Below are 20907 nucleotides of genomic sequence, written 5' to 3' on the forward strand. Positions count from 1 at the left end.
TTTGCTTTTCCATTCTATGTTATCTTATGGAGGCAGCAGTTTTTGCCAGTGGTCATAGCCAGAAATTAGGACATGGGTGAGTCATTTAAGCTTTCTCCTGAACTTCACTTATAAAATGATGACACTTTTTAGTTGACTCACAAATACTCCTAAGAGCCCACAGAGTTCTTTGAAGGTGGTATTATTTTTTATTGCAACACTTACTCCATGAATAAATGCTAGAGTCATCATAAAGCAGTGATCCCTGCAAGCTGTCATTTCATGCCACCTTTGCTACTCATCTTAATAAACACTATCATATCTTGGTAATGAACACTTCCATCTCAGTTTCACAGGGTATTGCTGATATATTTATAAGTAATTCACTGTAGCATATTTCTTGAAGTTATGATTTATATTTAAAGCAATATTACAACTTAGCAAGGACTCAGAGGCAAAAATTAATTATATAAAATAAAAATAATTTTAGTAAACAGCTTAAAACATTAATTGATAAACTTTGCCTCTCCTTTGTAGTCCCTTGTGCTAGATATTTTTGGAAATGTGTGATTGATTGAAACTCTCAGAATATCAGCTTTGGGAAGATGCTCATATTATATAAAAATATTTAATTGGTAACAGTCTTATAAAGAAGTAAATGTTTTAAAAGGAGAGTAGATGTCACTGATGGATGTGGGCAAAGACAACATAAAACTGTTGAGATCAAGAACACTATTCAGTGCCCGGAAACACATTACAATATCCTAGATCTGCATAGCACTTTAGAGTTTACAGCATCCATCAGTCTTTTATCTCTTTTAAGCACATGAAGTGTTGGGAGATGCAGGAAGCAAGTTTAGTTGACATAATCTCTGCCCTTTGGAGAAAGAAACCCAAAACTTATTGAAAACCATGATTTTATTTTTCTCACATTGATATCAGTGTTTTTTCCCTTTGTTTATGAACTGAATTTTATTCACAAAGCTTTATTTCAACATTCCCACGAACATGACAAGTAAATTATTTGGTAACGCATAAGCAGATAATCATGGGAAAAACATAGGACAATTTGATACCACTAAAATATTTCATTTATACACATACCTTCACTCCTCAAGGAGAGAATGACCAACAATGTCATCAAAATTAGCAAATTTATTTGTGTTAATGTAACCTTACTTACCTAATGGTTGGTGTGTTCCCTAGGGTATCATACAGATGATCTTTCCTGAATGCTGTGTCACAGAAGAGTTTGGATGATCAAACTGCACTCTTACCTGGAGTAGACTAACCTTGGCTAAATCATAAGATAACCCTGGCAGGCAGAGAGAGAGAATTTGTCACCTTTAAGTGTTTTTCTACATAATATTGTATAATGATAACAACAACATTAATGTTTCCCAAAGACTCTACATGTAACAGAGCACCTTCCTTGAACTGGTAACCTGTTGCTTATCCTCTACTATAGCTAGACTATTTTCAGTCTAACTTTATCCCTAACCCTCCTATGTGAAATGGATCCCTGTGGCAGGCATTACTCAGAATCACCAAGATTCCTAGAAAGTACGATCTAGAATCTTGGTGATTCCTAGAAACATAAACATAGCCCTTAAAGTTAGGCAATGACCATGTGACTTTCCTTGACAAGAGAAATGTGAGAAGTGACCTGTATCACTTCTGGATGAAAGCACTTGAGGTTTGGTGTGCAGTTCTCCACATCCTTCCTCTGCCATGGTGCTCATGGAAATGTCACAGGAATGAAGGTGGCTAGAACAATGAGTCACTGTGATAGCAGCACTGGAAATTTTGCATGAGAAGGAAATTTACTTTTGTTGTATTAAGCCACTGATATTTTGATGGCATTTGTTACAGCAGCATAATTTAGCCTACCCTGACTGATACAATCTCTCAGTAGCTCAGTCACCATTTATGTAGCATCCCACAACTGCATATGTGACTGTTACACCAGTAGGTAGTATATACATATACATGAGTTGGCTCCAGTCACTGTTGAGAGCAATGTCTCAAATAAATACCTAGGAGCAGCAGGAAGGTAGTTGGGATAAATCACACTGGGTTCCACACCATTGCCAGGTCCCTGGATTAGCACTGAGGGCTCCCCACTGCAAATAACCACCTTGATTTATCACCAAGGAGGTATCAGTTTTATGGGAGGAGAAAGGGGTTTAATTTAGAACACACTAAAATCTAGTGGGTAGCCACATTGACCAATGGAATAGAATAGAGAACACAGAAATAAAGCAACATATTTATAGCCAACTGATCTTTGACAAAGCTGACAAGAACTTACACTGGGAAAGGTCACCCTCTTAAATTAATGGTGCTGAGAAAATTGGATAGCCACATGCAGAAGAGTGAAACTGGACCCCCTATCTCTCAACATATACAAAAATAAACTAAAAATGGATTAAAAACTTGAAGGTAAGACACCAAATTACAAAAATACTAGAAGAAAATTAGGGAAAACTCCCCTAGACATTGGTCTAGGTAAAGAATTTATAACTAAGACCTCAATAACACAGACAACAGAAACAAAAATAGACAAATGTAATTTAATTAAGCTAAAAAAATTCTGCACAGCAAAAGAAATAACAAAATGAAAAGACAACCTGTTGAATGAGAGAAAATATCTGCCAAATATTCATTTAACAGGGACTAATATCTAGAATACATAAGGAACTCAAACAACTCAACAGGAAAAAACAACCCGTTAAAAAGTGGGCAAAGGACATCAGTAGAACTTTCTCAAAAGAAGATACAAATAGCCAACAGGCTTATGGAAAAAATGTCCAACATTGTTAATAATCAAAGAAACTCATATCAAAACCACAATGAGATATCATCCATCATACCCCAGCCAGAATGGCTATTATTAAAGAGACAAAAAAATAACAAATGTTGGCTGGTATGTGCAGAAGAGAACTCTTTAATACACTGTTAGTGGGAATATAAAGTTGTATAGCCACTGTATAAAACAGCATGGCAATTTCTCAAGAAAACTATAAATAGGATTACCATCTGATCCAGCAATCCTGCTATTGGGCATCTACCCAAAGGAAAATACATCAATATATCAGAGATACCTGAACTGCCATGTTTATTGCAGCACTATTCACAATTTCAAAGATAGGGAATCAACATAAGTATCTATCAACAGATGAAAAGATAAAGAAAATGTAGTGTATATACAGAATGGAATATGATTCTTCCCTAAAAAAGAATGAAATTGTGTTATTTGCAGCAAATGGATGAAACTGGAGATTATCATAAGTGAAATAAGCCAGGCACAAAATGATGTAGTATGTTCTCACATATTGTGGGAGCTAAGAAATCTGAACACATGGAAGTAGAGAGTGAAAATACAGACAAAGAAACTGAGTAGGGTGAGTGTAGTGAGGGGGAGGAGGATGAAGAGAAGGAGGTTAAAGTGTACAAACATAGAGTAAGAGAGAAAGAGTACATTTAATGTGTGATAGGGAATAAGATGACTATGCTTAAAAATATATATACATATTATACTCAGGTGATGGACACTGTAAATACCCTGACTTGGTCACTATCCATTATATACCTGGGAAAATCTTTCGGGTACCCCATACATTTACACAAATAAAAATATAGTTCAAGTGGAAAAATAAATAAAATTTTAAAAGCTCGTGAAAATGAAAATTCCTAGCAACTAAGGGAAAGGCAGAAATAAGGCTTGCAAATGGGTTAAGAATGTGGGTACGGATTCAGAAGTAATCCGCTCACACTTGAAAGATGAACATAAGACACACATAAAATTTCTAAAGAAAATGGCATAGTGGGAAAAAAGGCAAGAAATTAGTCTGAGGAAACACTCATATTTGGAGGACAGAGAGAGAAGGAGAAGTAAGGAAGGAAGATATGAGAACTATGATGACAACAGCCATTCATTTTGAGAGCTAAGAATACCATATCTTCATTAATAAATTCATTTAAATTTAAATTTCAAGGTTTTTAACTGAGGATAAAAAATGTACTAAACCTTAACAATCCATGTACTGTCTCAGATATTAAAATAGATTACCCATGTGACAAGCAGCTGGACATTATCTGTAATAGAAAGCAAAATGATTTTTTAATTGAATGTCTCAGAACTAATTTATCATGATTTAAAGGAGAAGCAGAACTTTTTGAACACATACGATCTGTTCCACATTAGAGTCATTTATTTATTCATCAAACTTATCCTATACATCTGGCACATGCTAGGCACCACAGGGCACAGTCCTTGTTCTTGGGCAGGCTACCTCACCCTTGTGCCCATTTCACACATTGCTCCCCCTGCAGCCATGCTGCACTTGGTGCCAGCTTTCCCCCTGCAAGGATGACCTCTACAGTGACTTAGCTAGCATTTTCTGAACCCTAGGTATGTGTGCCAGGCACAACACTAAGTGCCTTATATGGACTTTCTCACTTAATCTTCAAGACAACCCTATGAGGTGGAAATTAGTATCATCCCTATTTTACAGTATGTGAGGCTTAAATGTTGAGAAACTTGCCTAAGATCATATAGCTTGCAAGTGGTGTAGTCAGGACTCAAAATAGGCTGGCTAATGCCAAAGCGGTGATCAACACCTCTCTACTGAAAGTGTGGTCCTCAAACTAGCAGCAATGCCATTAACTGGGAGTTTGCTAGAAATGCAGAATCTCAGGCCTAACTCTAGACACGCTCAAATTTGGCTTCAACAATATCCCCAGGTGATCCCTCTTAAACTTTGAGAAGCACTGTGCTAAATCACTCCACTACGAAGACTTGGCTTTAATGAACGCTGGGGGAGACATGGACAATCTTTCCCCTGAGTAGCAATGTGTAGGCCACAGGAGGGAAGGTATATAATGCGTTTTCCAAGAGCTAACAGAAGGATTCAGACAAATCCTTGCTGTTTCAAACACTAGAGATCACTGCGATCAGCACCGGTCGGGACCACTTCCAAAAGCAGCAGATCTTGAGCTGGGTCTTGAAGCCAGAACATTTTCTCATTTCATTAAAAATAGCTGCTGTTCCAAATGGACAAGCGCCCACATCAGTAGACTTCTGGAGTTCGCTTCTCCAGCCTGCACTCTCATTTTCCAAATAGAACCCAAATATCAACAGCATCAACAAGCAGATTTGAAACCCCCCAAAAACACGCTATTATTAAATTGTTAATTGTATTAGAATTGCCTAGTTTAATTAATAATATTCATGAAAAAACTAGTTTGCCCCTTATCATCAATCGTGCTCCAGGTAGGAGTACAAACACTTGGTGTAAAAAGCAGATGCACCCCAGTTGGTGTGCAAGCCCCCATTTGCAGGTAATTAATTCACAGTGTGGCGGCGCCTTTTCAAGCCCCCTCTGCAAGCCGCGCCGGCCTCCTTCCTCTCGAGCGGGGTCAAACCACTTAGTTTATTTCACCCGCTGGCACTTTCTTCCCTGTCACGAATTCAGCCTGGCTTCCTTTGGCCTGAGACAGCGTCTTCAGGCGGGTCGGCTCGGACCTGCCCAGTAGGGCGCCCACCTGCACCCGCACCCGCTGCCGCGGGAAGGGGCGGCGCTGGCCGGGCTCTCTCGGGTGGACTCGCGGAGCGGCGGCGGCGGCGGTGGCAGACTGCGAGTCACGTGCGACAGAGGAGGCGGAGCGCGGCGGCCGGGTGGGTGGAGAAAACAAAGCCCCCAGCCGTCAGCAGAGGAAGGAGGCGACAGCGCCGGAGCAGGTGAGTCAAGTGCATTTAAAGCGGTACCGCCCTGGCGTACCCCGACACCCCCTGCACTGAAGCAGTCCCTCCCAGGCCAGGGGCTGGCTGCGCCTCCTCCTGCCGCTGAGGTCTGCAGCCCGCGGGGCTCGGAGCAAGCGGAACCGGGGGTCCAGAGTCTAGCAAGAAGTTGTGCAAGGGTCGGCTAGGCGGTCTCCGGGTGTGCACCCCGCCGCTCTCCCGCGGGCCACATCTCTGGTTCGGTGCCCCAGCTCTGTGCACCCCAGGAAAGGGGAGGGAGGGAGTTGGGGCTGCCACGCTGGCAGAAGCGAAGTGGACTGGTTCTGAGGGGTGAGGCTGGGGCTGTCCAGGGTAGGAAGACGGCGTTGGTGAAGGAGGGGGGCTCGCGATTGCGCGACCGCGGCGCACGACCCTCCAGGCTCTAGTTGGGGCGCCGGCACTGAGAGAGCTGGGGGCGCTGGCAGGGGCTGCGCGCTTGGGGGCAGATCAGAAAGTGCAGCGCGCGGGCGCTCGCCCGCTTGGGAGCATCCCCTGGACCCCGGGCACTTCCCCTTCGGCAGCCACCACTCTCCCACTCCGACGCCGGCCACCATCCGCGCTCCCGGGACTCAGGAGCCGGGTGGGTGCAAAAGGAAGCGGGTTGTTATTCTGCGCCCAAGCATCTCTTCTGCAGGGAGCCCCGGGAGCGCAGGGCGAGGGCTACTCAGCGACTTCGCACTCGGCTTAGTGGGAAATTCTTCGGTCTACCCTTAGAAGGGCTGTGCGGAAGCCAGAAATCCCACAAAGAGCCGGGAGAGGGGTGGACGCGGAAAGCCGTCCCCTCTGAACCTGGGGCGCTCGATAAAGCTGACTTTCAGACCCCAAAAGGGCTAGTGGGTTTGGTCACTCCTCCAGTGACTTCGTCAATCCAGTGCCAAGGGCAGAGCCGTAACCTCGGAGAAGGGGCGCTGCAGCCATTTGATCAGGAGAAGCCTTTGTCTTAACCCCCAAGCCCCTCCTGCTAGTCCTCGCTGGGTCAGTAGCGCTGGGAGTAATTAATATTACGAACATTAGCCTTTCCTTCACCTCCGCACCAGCCAACACTGCTGTCCCCTCCCTGAGTGTCTTCTCTATCACTTGTTCACATCTCCTTTTCCAAAAAAAAGAAGAACAAAGGGAAAATAGTGTAGACCCGCTAGGCAGGAAGAGGTCACTAAAAATACTATCGTGCTGTCAATGTAGAATGAAGGGTTAAGCGCTCAAACCCGCGCCCGCGCGCACCGAAACGGAAGAACTTCCTTGATTAGCATAGTATCGACCCTGGGGCCGCGCTGCGAGGCGGAGGTTCGGTCCCAGCTGGGGTAAAGTGTGCAGACCGGTTGCGATTGTGGTCAGACGCAGCACCTACTTCTAATCTGAGGACCCGCAATTTACACCTTTGCTGAATAGGACACTGTGGAATGAAACAGAACAGAGATCAAAAGGTAATCTGAAGAATGGCAACATTTCCCCTGCTTCTCCTGAACTCTAAATTTGGCCAAATTTTTATCAAGCAAAAAGGGGTATGGGTCTTGGTTAGCCAGTGTCCCCTCTGGAAATGAAATGCTTCCTTACTTTGCTTTCGTTCTTTTCTGCCAAACTGATTAAAGACATCAGTTAGGGGTAAGATAAGAGGTCCGGGAGCTCACCGAGTGATTGGTAGATAAGCTTAACTGGTAAATTTTCCTTGCGTGGGTAGAGCTATGCTTCTTCAAAGCACTGGTTCTCAAATTTTGCTGCATAGTGGAATCATCAGGGGAGCTTTGAGAACTCCTGATGTCCTGATCACATCCCAAACTATTTAAATCAGGTTGTTTGGGAGTGAGAAATAGGCACAGTATTTAAAAGCAAAAACAACTCCTGGTAACTTCATTGTGCAGCCAAGTTAGGGAAACTCTATAGCAAAGGAAGAGTTCAGCGGCCAGCAGCAGCAGGCATTGCAAGACAAGATGCCACTTTAACTACTTGGGTGGGTGAGAGAAAAGACGCTGAAACTGGAGTGCCGATGACTAACACCCTGGGGCGGGGAACTGTCATCTAGCAGCCTAGCTGGTGGTGACACCTACCACATCATTTTTCCCTTCCCTGGCTAGGGTCTGATTGGAAAAATCGAAGCTTACTTCAATGCCTGGTTTCTGCACTGTTGTTAAGGGAGACGGATAGAAACTTCCATTCTTGTGATGACTCATGTGTAGCAGTCAGTAGGGAAACCCAGCAGAAACATACTCCAGCAGCCTGGTGAGTCAGCAGGCTGCACAGCGATCCCAGTGAATAGGAAGTAATTACAGCGAGTAGTTTGTTGACACGCACAAACTGCACTCATTTGAAAGCACATTTAATATCTGATCAGGATCTACTTGCTTGCAGGAGCCACTCCCTTTGTAGCACACCATTCTGCCTGTTTCATATAATGCTCTTCTGTTAGAAGGGGAAACACAAAGCTAACTAGACATCCTGTAACTTTCTTGGTGGGAAGCATGTAAAAAAAAAAAAACTGTTGGGAAAGTGTAAACTGGTTTGGGTTATTTCAGTTATGTGAAGCAGAAAGGATGAATATGTAACACATAAATTTTGCATACAAAAAAGTCAAATACTACTTGATTATACATCCAGGAGTGAATTAAGTGATCTATTTAAATAGAAATGGTTACACTTAACATTTTACATAAAACCTCATGTTGGCTATTAACCAAAGGTTTCTTGCCTTTAAAACTGTCATCCCAAAAGGATTACTCCAGGATAACCTGTTATCTCTGGTTCTCTGTATCTTTAACAGGTTATCTTAGAGTCATCAAAAAACAAACTTTCTTTTTCTTCTTTCAGTTTTAATACCTCTTCACTATTTTTAATGTCACTATCACTCTCTGCACTGTTGTCTAAATGCTTTCTTCCCCTTCCTCAATTTCTTTTCTTTTCTTTTTCTTTCTTTCTTTTTTTTTTTTTTTTTTTTTTTTTTTGAGACAGAGTCTCACTCTGTTGCCCAGGCTGGCACGATTTCGGCTCACTGCAACCTCCGCCTCCAGGTTCAAGCGATTCTCCTGCCTCAGCCTCCTGAGTAGCTGGGATTACAGGCACACATCATCATGCCCAGCTAATTTTTGTATTTTATAGAGATGTTTCACCATGTTGGCCAGGCCGGTCTTGAACTCCTGACCTGAGGTGATCCACCCGCCTCGGCCTCCCAAACTGCTGGGATTACAGGAGTGAGCCACCGCACCAGCCCTCAATTTCTTTAAGGAGGAAAAACAGTGTCTTGCACACAGCAAGCATTCAATATTTTTGGCCGTTGAACTTTATCTGAACCTCTCTTAGAGCATCTATTGTAGCCTGCTTGGTATTCTATTTTCTCATAGGGGCCTCAGTGTCTGTAGCCCCCAAAGCAGGGGCACAGACTCTGTTAGTTATTGATACTGCTTGTTCGTACTGAAGAGTATCAAAAGATGGGGAGAACATTGAAAACCAAAGCATCCTGAGTACATTCAGTTTGCTGTTTTCCAAGACAGACATTCCAGATATATAGAAGCCAAAGTCCTGTTACAATTCTTACTTGCTATGATAGCTTATTTGTTCACTTACATTTCATACCCAACAATTTAGCATTTTGAGCATAACTAATAATTGTTATCACATTTAACCACACTCTGATGGGCCAAAAAAATCACTTCACAAAATTTCACTCTCTACCCATTATTATGAAAAACCACATATGAATCTATTGAGCTAGGAGAAACATTGTAGAATAGATTAATAGTTAAATAGCTTTTATTTTCACCTGTGTATTGCCCATTAAAATAGCATAAGTACATTTAAATAGCCACCATATTAAAAGTAAGAAGTTGGATGTATTTTGTGATAAGTACAACCAAAACTAAATGTTAATAAGAATTTCCAAAGACCAAAATGATATAAATGCATTCATTCTCACTTCTTTGTAGCTTAGAAAAAGAACTGGGGAGGCACTTCTGAAATGTTAACACCTTTTTGGGAGGCATAAGAGATAAAGTAGTTTAGAAAAATAGAATTAACTTTGGGAGGCCGAGGCGAGTGAATCACCTGAGGTCAGGAGTTCAAGACCAGCCTGGCCAAACATGGTGAAATCCCATCTCCACTAAAAATATGAAAATTAGCCAGCCAAGGTGGCACACACCTGTAGTCCCAGCTACTCGGGAGGCTGAGGTGAGAGGATCGCTTGAATCTGGGGAGGCAACAGAAGTTGCAGTGATCTAAGATTTCACCACTGCACTCCAGCCTGGGGGACAGAGAGGGAGATGCCATCTTAAAAAAAAAAAAAAAGACTAATCGGATTACTCCATATTAATCAGAAACTATTTCTCAGAGTATGATATATACCTAGCTCTGTAATATTTACAAGTAGCTAAAAGGGGTAGAGTAGAAGAAAGTGTGTCATCTCTATTTTATAAGCTCTAAAGTGTTTGAGAACAGACGAGAATCTCCCAGTCTTATTACCTTAAATTTATATAGCCCTTTGGTCTTACTAACATATCAGGGCTTAATCATAATTGGGTAAATGGTATTCCCAGGTGCCAAATTACACAAGTGAATCCAATAAGTTAGGTGATCCTGGCAATGCCAAGGCATTGACTCCTGGATTATTGACTCCTTTTCCAGTGTTTATTGCATCATACAGGTTTTCATGTAGTCTTGCCTGGAGGCTTTGGCTACACAAGACTAGTTTGAATTAACTCCTTTCTCCTTAAAAAGTAGAAACTACTCATATACATCATTCTCTCAGTGACTTTGTTTATTTTTTTTTTAATTTTTTTTTTTTTTTTTTTTTTTTTTTTTTTTTTTTTTTTTTTTTTGAGACGGAGTCTCACTCTGTCTCCCAGGCTGGAGTGCAGTGGCGCCATCTCGGCTCACTGCAAGCTTCGCCTCCCAGGTTCACTCCATTCTCCTGCCTCAGCCTCCCGAGTAGCTGGGACTACAGCCCCCCGCCATCACACCTGGCTAATTTTATGTATTTTTAGTAGAGACCGGGTTTCAACGTGTTAGCCAGGATGATCTTGATCTCCTGACCTCGTAATCCGCCCACCTCGGCCTCCCAGAGTGCTGGGATTACAGGCGTGAGTCACTGTGCCCGGCCAACTTTATTCTTAAATAATTAACCTTTGGAATTAACCAACCCCAAACATGTTGAGCCATCTTTAGCTTTTCATCTAGGTAACCAAAATAATAAGTTCTTCAAGTCTTTTTCCAAGTCATAGAAGCATAAACTTCACTACAGACCCTTAGAGATTAGTTCCACCACCCATAGAAATCTTAAATGCCTAGTGCTTCTTCACTAAGGAGTCCTCCAACTTAACGCTTGACTGTCTCCCTCAAAGCACATTCCCATCTCTCCTTGCAGCATTCACCTATTGGAGGCCAAGAAGAATAAATCCAACTCTACATAATTCACCCGCAACCATCTTAAACATTGAAAGAGAATTTATACTCTTTAATCTGAGATAAGAAAAAGTCTGGCTTTGGTATTTCAAATATCTTAATTTCACAAAATTTTTGTTCCAAATTTGCAAGATTTGAGAAGTATCCAAAATTATATTTCTTAAACCAGAGCTTTATAGAATAGAATTAATTGGTAAATTTGCTTCCAATAAACCTAATCTAGTAATCTATCACTTCTAAAATCACTGGCAAACTTCATACAATTACATTAAGCTGTGTTGAGATAAAACTCACGACTCCATCTGTTTCTAGAATCAGCAAACTATAACCCATTGCTTGTTTTGTATGACCTTGAAGCCAAGAGTGGTTTTTATATTTTTTTAGTCATGGAAAAATATCCAAAGAAGAAAATACTTGAGGACACTTGAAAATTACATGAAATTCAAATTTCTGTGTCCAAAATAAAGTTTTATTGGACTGCAGCCATACTTGTTTGTTTACATCTTGTCTATGGCTGTGGCAGCATGAAATTGTTGAACCAAAGACTGTATGCCCATAAAACCTAAAATATTTACAGCAAAACTACTGCAGACCTCTGATTTACCCCAGTTTAACATACTTCAAATTTTAAATAAAAATTTGTTCACTTAAAGCCTTAGTCTTTTTTGTTTTTGTTTTTGTTTCCCTTAGAAAAGGTTAAGAAAAAATGTAGTTACCAACCATAGGTCAACTAATCACTAAAAATAAAAGATAGTTTATTTTCATATTCTTCTTGTGAATGTACTTTGCGAAAAGCAGTATATTTCTAAATATATGAATTTTAGTGATATGGTCAACTGTAAAACTTCTGAATCCAAACAAGCCCAAATAGTGCAATACTAACTAGTAATCGTTTCCAGAGCTCTAGAAAATGTGAAAACATGTCCTTAAGAGCAATCCTAGTGTGAACTCTTGCCTTAACTCTTTAGTCAATGTTTTTCCAACCTGTGAGGGCCTTCCTACGCTTATTTTAGTATATGAAGACATAATTTGGAAATTTATTCAGATTTAGAAACTTTTTATTCACTGTCACTTCAAACACTTAACATGATGTGGAAACTTGCTGTTTTTGGAAATAGCCCTACTATTTTATTTCTTTTCATTTAATTTCATTTGTTTTATTTTGAGACAGAGTCTCATTCTGTCACCCAGGCTAGAGTGCAATGGTACTGTCTTGGCTCACTGCAACCTCCACCTCCCAGGTTCAAGTGATTCTCATGCCTCAGCCTCCCAAGTAGCTGGGATTACAGGCACACGCCACCATATCCGGCTAATGTTTATGTTTTTGGTAGAGATGAGGTTTCACCATGTTGGCCAGGTTGGTCTCAAACTCCTGACTTCAAGTGATCCACCCGCCTCAGCCCCCTTAAGTGCTGGGATTACAGGCATAAGCCACAGTGTCTGGCCTGGAAATAGCACTCCTTTTCTAAAACATGCATTTAATGTAAATTGCTTGCTACTTGTAATGGCAAGGATCACTAAATACTAAAAGGATATACACGGTTACTAACACTGCTAAAGCTGACATTATGCTGTGGACAATTTTGTTTAACATTTCCAAATTCAAAAGTAGACCAGATTATAATCCAGAAATTCAAAATTCATCTTAAATTATTTCCAGTCTGCTCAAAGCTGGAAAGATTACCATTAAGATTCTAGAAAGGATATTTGAAAATAATAACTACATTGATGGGAACTAGTCTCAATTTTTTATTGTAAGTGTTGTTTGTCATAAAACTTCCTTCAGCTAAAAGAACTTCTTCCTTTTGATGAATTGTTAATGCCACAGAATGGGAGTTTGCTATGAGTTTCATTTAGATAATAGAGCAACTTTAAGAGTTATATATAACTGGTGTTCTCTTCACCCCTTCCAGAATGAGCTGCAATTTATAGACTGAAAAGACAAAGGGATTCCTTTTTCACCAAATCAAAAAACACATTATAATTAATGTAAGATTTGAGGTACCTAACATCAGCTAAATTATTTCTAAAAGCAAAAACTTGTAATTGTATTTAATCCCATCCTAACACCAGTGATAGTAATGGCATGTTAGGTCACTAACTTCCATGTTAACCCCTAGTGCTTCTGATGGGGGAAAGGAGGAAAGGGAAGGCTGGAGATTGATGTATAACTCCCATGCTGACTGGGTAAGGAACCAATCCAAGTAAAATTAACTGCCCTCCTTTATCATAATCTACATTCACATTTTAATAATATATTATTTAATATATTACATACTATATATAATAATATATTGATATATGGTTATATATTATATTACATAATTATATAATGTATAAAAATATAAATATATAATATATTTTATGTTATATAATATATAAAATATTAATATATAATATATTTTATATGTTATATACTATATAAAATGTATAATATATTTATATGTTATATACTATATAAAATATATAATATATTTATATGTTATATACTATATAAAATATATAATATATTTTATATGTTATATACCATATAAAATATATAATATATTTTATGTGTTATATACTATATAAAATATATAATATATTTTATGTGTTATATACCATATAAAATATATAATATATTTTATGTGTTATATACCATATAAAATATATAATATATTTTATGTGTTATATACTATATAAAATATATAATATATTTTATGTGTTATATACTATATAAAATATATAATATATTTTATGTGTTATATACTATATAAAATATATAATATATTTTATGTGTTATATACTATATAAAATATATAATATATTTTATGTGTTATATACTATATAAAATATATAATATATTTTATGTGTTATATACTATATAAAATATATAATATATTTTATATGTTATATACTATACAAAATATATAATATATTTTATATGTTATATAACATATAAAATATATAATATATAAAATAAAATATATTATAAAAATATATATTATATAATATATAAATATTATATATTATATGTAAATATATACAAATATATTTTATAATATGTAAATATATAAAAATAATATATAAATATAATATATAAAATATATAATAAAAATAAAATATATTATATTATATATTATATTATATATTATATAGTATATAGTATATTTCATGTATTATATATTATATAATATATAATATATTATAAATATAATATATAAACAATAATATATAACATATGATATATTATAATAATATATAACATATGATATATTATAATAATATATAACATATGATATATTATAATAATATATAACATATGATATATTATAATAATATATAACATATAATATATTATAATAATATATAAATATATTATATAATATGTGATATATAAATATATTATATAATATGTAATATATAATATATATTATATATGTAATATATAATATATATTATATATTTGTTTAATACCTTGTTGAAATAATCCTTAATAAGCTGTATCTTTTAACCCCCTAGAAGAGAGGTAAAGTATCTTCCAGGTATGAAATATATAGCCTATTCTATACATGTAGCACTAATAGTTCTCTCCAAATTAATTTCTAAAATTAGAAAATAGTTAGGCTTACTATATTTTTACTAGAGCAGGGACTTCATAATTATCAATTGCTTAAACAGAGGCAAAACATCCAAAAGTCTTCTGCTAACAGGCAAACCTTGGTCCCAACTTATTATAAACATCATGGCAGGAATGACTATCGGTATTTGAAGTAGGTAGGAGGTAGGTAAATACACAAGAAAAGGTACCTAGAAATGAGTAGATTCCTTTGTTTTGCTGAAGTACCTGAAACTATTTACTGCACATCATACATAAAAATGAAATGAGAGGATTAGCTTGCTCCTTTAAAAGCTGGTAAAGGCTTTCAAAAACTGGTAAGAGACGACAGGGCCTGAAACCACCTTGTACGTTCCTTCCTTCTTTCAAAGATCATCTTAAATCTGATCAATTTAACAACATTTGACATTAAGAAGAAAAACCTTTCATGATTCTTACCAAGAAACTTCTATCTTAGCTTTCCCACTGAGCAGCTTCAGCTCTCCATAAAGTGGGAAAAAAGAGAGACCTTACAAGAAAGACCTTGCTGGTTTTGCTCCACCTGGTTCTTCCCGGGAAAGACGCTATTGATATAAGTAAGGCTCTTCGGTAGTTTCACTTCCAGCTTGCCCTCTATTGTGATTTTTTTAAAAGTGTGGTCTCCTGGGCACAGATCCCCTAAAAGGAGCTTCCACAAATTAGCAGCAGTAATAACCAAGTGTGTGATGTAGTATTGGCAAATCCAGAAGCAATTCCCTCTGCAGTTGAAATGTTTAGGCAACTCGGTCAGTGGGTCTGTTAATTCTCCATCCCAGCACCTGACCTTCAGCACTTCAAGATAAATTTGGAGGTATGCTTTTCTCTAGAGTTGCCAGGTAAAATGCAGGATAACCAGTTAAATTTGATTTTAGATAAGATTTGTTTTGGTGTATCTGAATTTGAATTAACTAAGCATTTCATTTTTCTGTTATTTGGTTTTTAATTTTTATTTTTGCTAAATTCAGCAATCCTACTTTTATGATACAATAGATTTCAAAATGACTAGCTTTCCTGGTCTGTAAAAGATCTGAGGTTATATTTATGAGATAATGAATTAAAAATGTCTTAGCTGCCTTCACTTACTAAAGGAAAAAAGCCATTAACTGAAGTTGTTTTGCACAATTTACTAGATTGAGAGGAAATAAAAAGTAAAACAAGAACTAGAAAATTAGCAATGTTTTTAATTTTGTAAGATATTTTAAAGTACTTTCTGTTCTTTCACCAATTTTTTAATAGAATAAATACTTCAATAGGTATATTGTTAGTTCAAGTAGGGCTAACATGAGAAATCCATCAACGATGTCAACAGTATGTTCCTAATCAAAGTGAGATTCCAAGTGATTGCAATGATGCCTTGCTACCTAGATGAGGCATCAGCATCACCTAGGAGTGTCTTAAAATGCAGAATTTGAGACTCCATTCCAGACTTCCCCAATCGCAATCTTCACCTTAACAAATGAACACAGGTGAATCATATGCGTGTTGAAGTTTGAGAAGCCCTGAACTAGAGGATTCACTTTTTCCACACATTAAATTGGTATTTTTGTTTAATACCTTGTTGAATAATCCTTAATAAGCTGTCTCTTTTAACCCCCTAGAAGATAGATAAAATATCTTCCAGGTATGAAATCATTGTATTTCCATTTTATTCATATAAAATTCCTAAATGGCCATTTATAATATTATGAATCAATGTGAAAAAATATTTTTTTTTGAGACAGGGTCTCTCTCTGTTGCCCAGGCTGGAGTGCAGTGGTACAATCACCATTCACTGCAGCCTCCACCTCCCAGGCTCAAGTGATCCTCCCACCTCAGCCTCTTGAGTAGCTGGGACTATAGCTGCATGCTGCCATGCCCAGCTAATTTTTGTATTCTTTGTAGAGACGGCGTTTCACCATGTTGCCCAGGCTGGTCTCGAACTCCTGGGAACAAACAATCCACCCACCTCGGCCTCCCAAAATGTTGAGATTACAGGCATGAGCCACTGCACCTGGCCTATAAGTCAACTTTTTCAAAGACCTCATGGAATAAATGAACAGCCTAATATATAATTCTGGATTTTCCTTGATTAACCTGTAAATTAGGTGGATCACAATTCCTGGCACTCAGATCACCAGCAAATCTCTTTTGTTTTTCATTTTATTATAGTAACTTACAGAACAGTATTTATATACCAATACCACATATTCATATACTTGTATCCCCAGATTCCTCTGAAACTGGACAAAAGGAGATCCAGTTGGGTCTATGGGAGATTCCAAACTATTCTTGTGAAATTTAAAGTTTTTAAAAGTAACTAAAAGAGTCCATAGATAATTCTTTTTGAGTTCTAAAACCTCACTTCTTTATGCCTGCTTTCCTGTCTTTTAGAAATTATAGTATTGTATCATAGAATGAATTCTGAAATTGGAGCAAGAATGCCAAGTAGCTTGAGTTTTAAAACTGGTTCTGCTGCTAACTGGGTGACTTTAGAGATGTTATTAACATCCTTCATCAACATCCTTCAAATTGAGTTTTTTCATCTGTCAAATAGAAAAAGTGAAGTCTGACAAGAGTTACAAGATCAGATAACATCTGTGTACATCTTTATGACTGTAGGACTTACAATGATGCCCTAAGACTTGTTTAATGATCTGCTTCATATAGGGCTGCAGTTGACTATTACAGGATGTGGTTTCCTGCAACATGCCTGATTTTGAAGAAGGGTGATCTACACACTGGGAATGAAGCCACAGAGCATGTATGTTACATGTAGCTGCTGGCTATATATGTCCACGTCAGCCACACACTCCCTTCTGCTCCTCAGAACCTTAAATTTCTCCTCATGGCTGGGGAACAGTGATGTGCTCCAGGGCTCCAAGCAATGGATTCCTCAGCAGACATTGCTCTGTGAAATCAAAAGGCAGGTTTTCTTTTCTTTTGTTTTTTTCTTCTAGAATTCTGTATAATCTTGCCTGCACTCTCTCTCAGGAAATGATTATTACCACATTATTACATAATTGTGATTAGTTATTAAGTAGCTTTTTATCTTATCCAATCATACAACCCCAAATTGGAAGAGCCTGCACGGTCATTTTCTTAAAACATCCCAGGGCAGAATTTCCACCACTAGCACTCAAAGGAGAAATCTATTTATCCTTTTGTTGTTTTAATAAACATAAGTTCATTAGTGAGAGCCCAAACCAAAAAAGGAAGGAGGGGAGTGGGAGCAAGTACTCCTAATGTTAACCACCCTCATGCAACTATTACAAAAACTATTTTTATTATTGTGTAAAGTTCTTCTTGTCTGTATTTACATTCAACAATGTCTTCCATAAAATGTTCCCTTAGCATTTTTAACGTTCCCTTTATCCAGCTTAATGTCTCTAGCTTTGGGGTCTTTGCCTGTGCCTTCTCTCGCTCTTCTATCCTGGATGTCGTAGTTGATTCAAGCTTGGACTTTGTCTTATCTCAGGTTCTTGGTATGCAAAATGTGTGGTTCACCTGTGTGTGGTGGCTCATGCCTATAATGCCAGCATTTTGGGAGGCTCAGGCAAGAGGATTTATTGAGGTTAGAAGTTCAAGACCAGCCTGGGCAACATAGTGAGACCCTATGTTTACCAAAAAATTTTGAAAAAATTGCCAGGCATGGTGCTGTACTTATAGTTCCAGATGCTTGGAAGGCTGAGGCAGGAGGATCACTTGAACCTGGGAGTTCAAGGCAGCAGGGAGCTATGATCACGCTACTGCACTACAGCTTGGGAAGCAGAGTGAGACATTCCCTCTCTCTCTGTCTTTTTTTTTTAAATTGTGGTCCACTGACCAGTGGCATCAGCATCACCTGGGATCATCTCATAAATGCAGAACCTCAGGGTCTTCTGCAGACATTCTCATTCAGAATCTGCACTTTAGGAGGATCCCCAGGTAATCTGTTGTTTGGCATTAATATTTGAGAAACATTGATATGGAAAGCCTTTCCTAACCTCCTAACCATGGTCTCCACCCATCTCAATGGGGTGAGTTAGGTGGCCCATATTTGGTTTGCTTTTCATCCCCCCTGCATGGCAATCCATTGAAGATTGCAATAAACTTGCATTCATTTCCACACCCCCAGATTCTAGCACAGTGCTTGACACAAGATTTTAACTTTGGGAATTGTTTCATTTTCCAATACAATGATTTGTAGATGAAGAATTGCAATGAGAATCTTCTTGTGCACTCAGAAAGGGTGCTCACCACCATGGGACTACAGTTTGTTAGAGGGTCCCCTTTCATTGCAGTCTTTCTTATAAAAAAACATGCTTGGTGGGGAATGCTTCTCTGAATAACTTCTGGAAGTCCACTGCCAAAAACTTCATTTCTTCTGCTTTGTTAAATACTAGTACCTCTGGGAGGGATGGCATTTGAGGCTTGGTGTGAGGGTTGACCAGTTGGCAGGTTTTGGTAAGGGTTTAGAAGGAACAGAATGCTTATCTGACAGGAGAGGGTAAGGAACACTAGGAAAGATATATGGTGGACTCTTGGAGAATTGATTTCTAACTCTGACAGGTGTTGGGATATTTTTGTCTGGAATCTTAATGTAGGTCATTTTTTTTTCATTTAGAAAAACCCACACTTCTTATCCAAAAATCTCAGATGTAACTTTTTTCTCCAATCCTGACTCTCATCTATGATAAATTTCATCTAGTGCTACATTCAGTGTAAACCACTGATGCCCTAGGGAATTTTTTTAGATGTTTGTTTTAAAATTTTAGACAGTCAAAAGCACAGTACTTCTACACTGATGTTTCTAAGTTATATTAAGATTTATCAGGCTGGGCATGGTGACTCATGCCTATAATCCCAACACTTTGGCAGGACAAGGCAGAAGGATCGCTTGAGGCCAGGAAATCAAGGCCAGCCTGGACAATATACTGAGACTCCATCTCTATAAAAAGAAACACACAAAAAATTAAGCAATAACTGAACTATAGGGAGCTTTCGCTGTATTCATGGATCCCTTGGCCTTTTCATTGTGGAAGGAATGTTTTGTGAACTTGGGGACAGATAATCTGATGGGGGGAGGATCAGCTCCTGAGCCTCTGCTTTTTGTTTTTCAACTTCTATTTTAGATTCAGGGGGGCACATGCAGATTTGTTACAATGGTATATTGCATGATGCTGAGGTTCGAGGTACAATTGAACACATCACCCTGGTAATGAGCATAGTATCCGACAGGTAGTTTTTCAACTATTGTCCACCCCCTCCTGCCTCTTTCCTCCCCTCTCTTCCTCTTCTCTCTCTCTCCCAATTCCCTTTTGTAGTCCCCAGTGTCCATTGTTCCTGTCTTTACGTCTATGTGTACCCACTGTTTAGCTCCCACTTCTAAGTGAGAGTGTGCATCATTTGGTTTTCTGTTTCTGTGTTCGTTCACTGAGCCTGTTTTGAGTAACAGGAGAGACCGAGTAGAGCTTTGGAACCAAGTTGTGCTCAGAAACAAGAAACGTCTGTCCTACAGAACTATTATTTGCCTTATTTGAAAGGAACGAGAGGCTCCTGGTACTGCTTACCCACAGCTCTCACAATTAGCCACACAGACTGCAAGACTAAAAGGAGTATAATTATATTCCAGAATGTGTGGCCTTTTTTCTCCTCTTGGGAGTCTACCGCTATATTATACTTACCCATCACCATGGACACAGCTCCAGGAGAGTTGTGAATTGGAGTTAGGTTCATCTCTTTTGTGGAAGAGTATGTCAGGCTGTCTTTCTGGAATCTCTTATCTGAGTGTCTGTGATGATGCTATTCATGGTAATTTGCCCAGACCTGGGACCTTGGGTGGGGTTTGTTAGGAGTCATCTGGCACCTTTAGAGTATAACTTGTTGAGCAATCCGACGCAGGTAAGCCACGCGGGATAGGTAAAACAATTGTTGTGTTCTGTGCTCTATAATATCAAGTCATATTTTGAGTCATATTTTCCCATGGGGTTTGTGGCCCATCCCAATGGGAAGAGATTTTTAACACTATGTTCTTGTGAGGCCTAGTGGTGTTTTAAGGGTTGCTATTGGAATCTGAAAGCTGTGTGAATTTTTTCGTTTTTTATATTTTGGGTTTTCTTTTAACATTAAAGAATGATTCATAGCCCTGAGCTTTGTTACCACCCTGTTAATAATTTTGTGTGACTTT

General features: G+C 38.4%; 1 protein-coding gene across 2 annotated transcripts in view; it reads left to right on the forward strand.

Annotated features, from left to right (window-relative positions):
* The first annotated feature begins 5619 nt into the window (after positions 1-5619).
* Positions 5620-20907, forward strand: part of MAPRE2 (microtubule associated protein RP/EB family member 2) — a 164739-nt gene continuing 149451 nt past the window's right edge. Inside the window, exon 1 of one of the 2 annotated variants that reach the window (XM_512089.9) lies at positions 5620-5722. Coding sequence is in view for 1 of the 2 variants with exons in the window: in XM_003315857.7 (XP_003315905.1) it covers positions 7162-7185 (24 nt within the window). In the remaining variant the exon portion in view is untranslated. Of the gene's footprint in view, positions 5723-7011; positions 7186-20907 lie in introns of those variants that run through there. The other variant, XM_003315857.7, reaches the window with a different exon arrangement.

This window comes from Pan troglodytes, chromosome 17 (genome assembly GCF_028858775.2).
Source record: "Pan troglodytes isolate AG18354 chromosome 17, NHGRI_mPanTro3-v2.0_pri, whole genome shotgun sequence".
NCBI lineage: Eukaryota > Metazoa > Chordata > Mammalia > Primates > Hominidae > Pan > Pan troglodytes.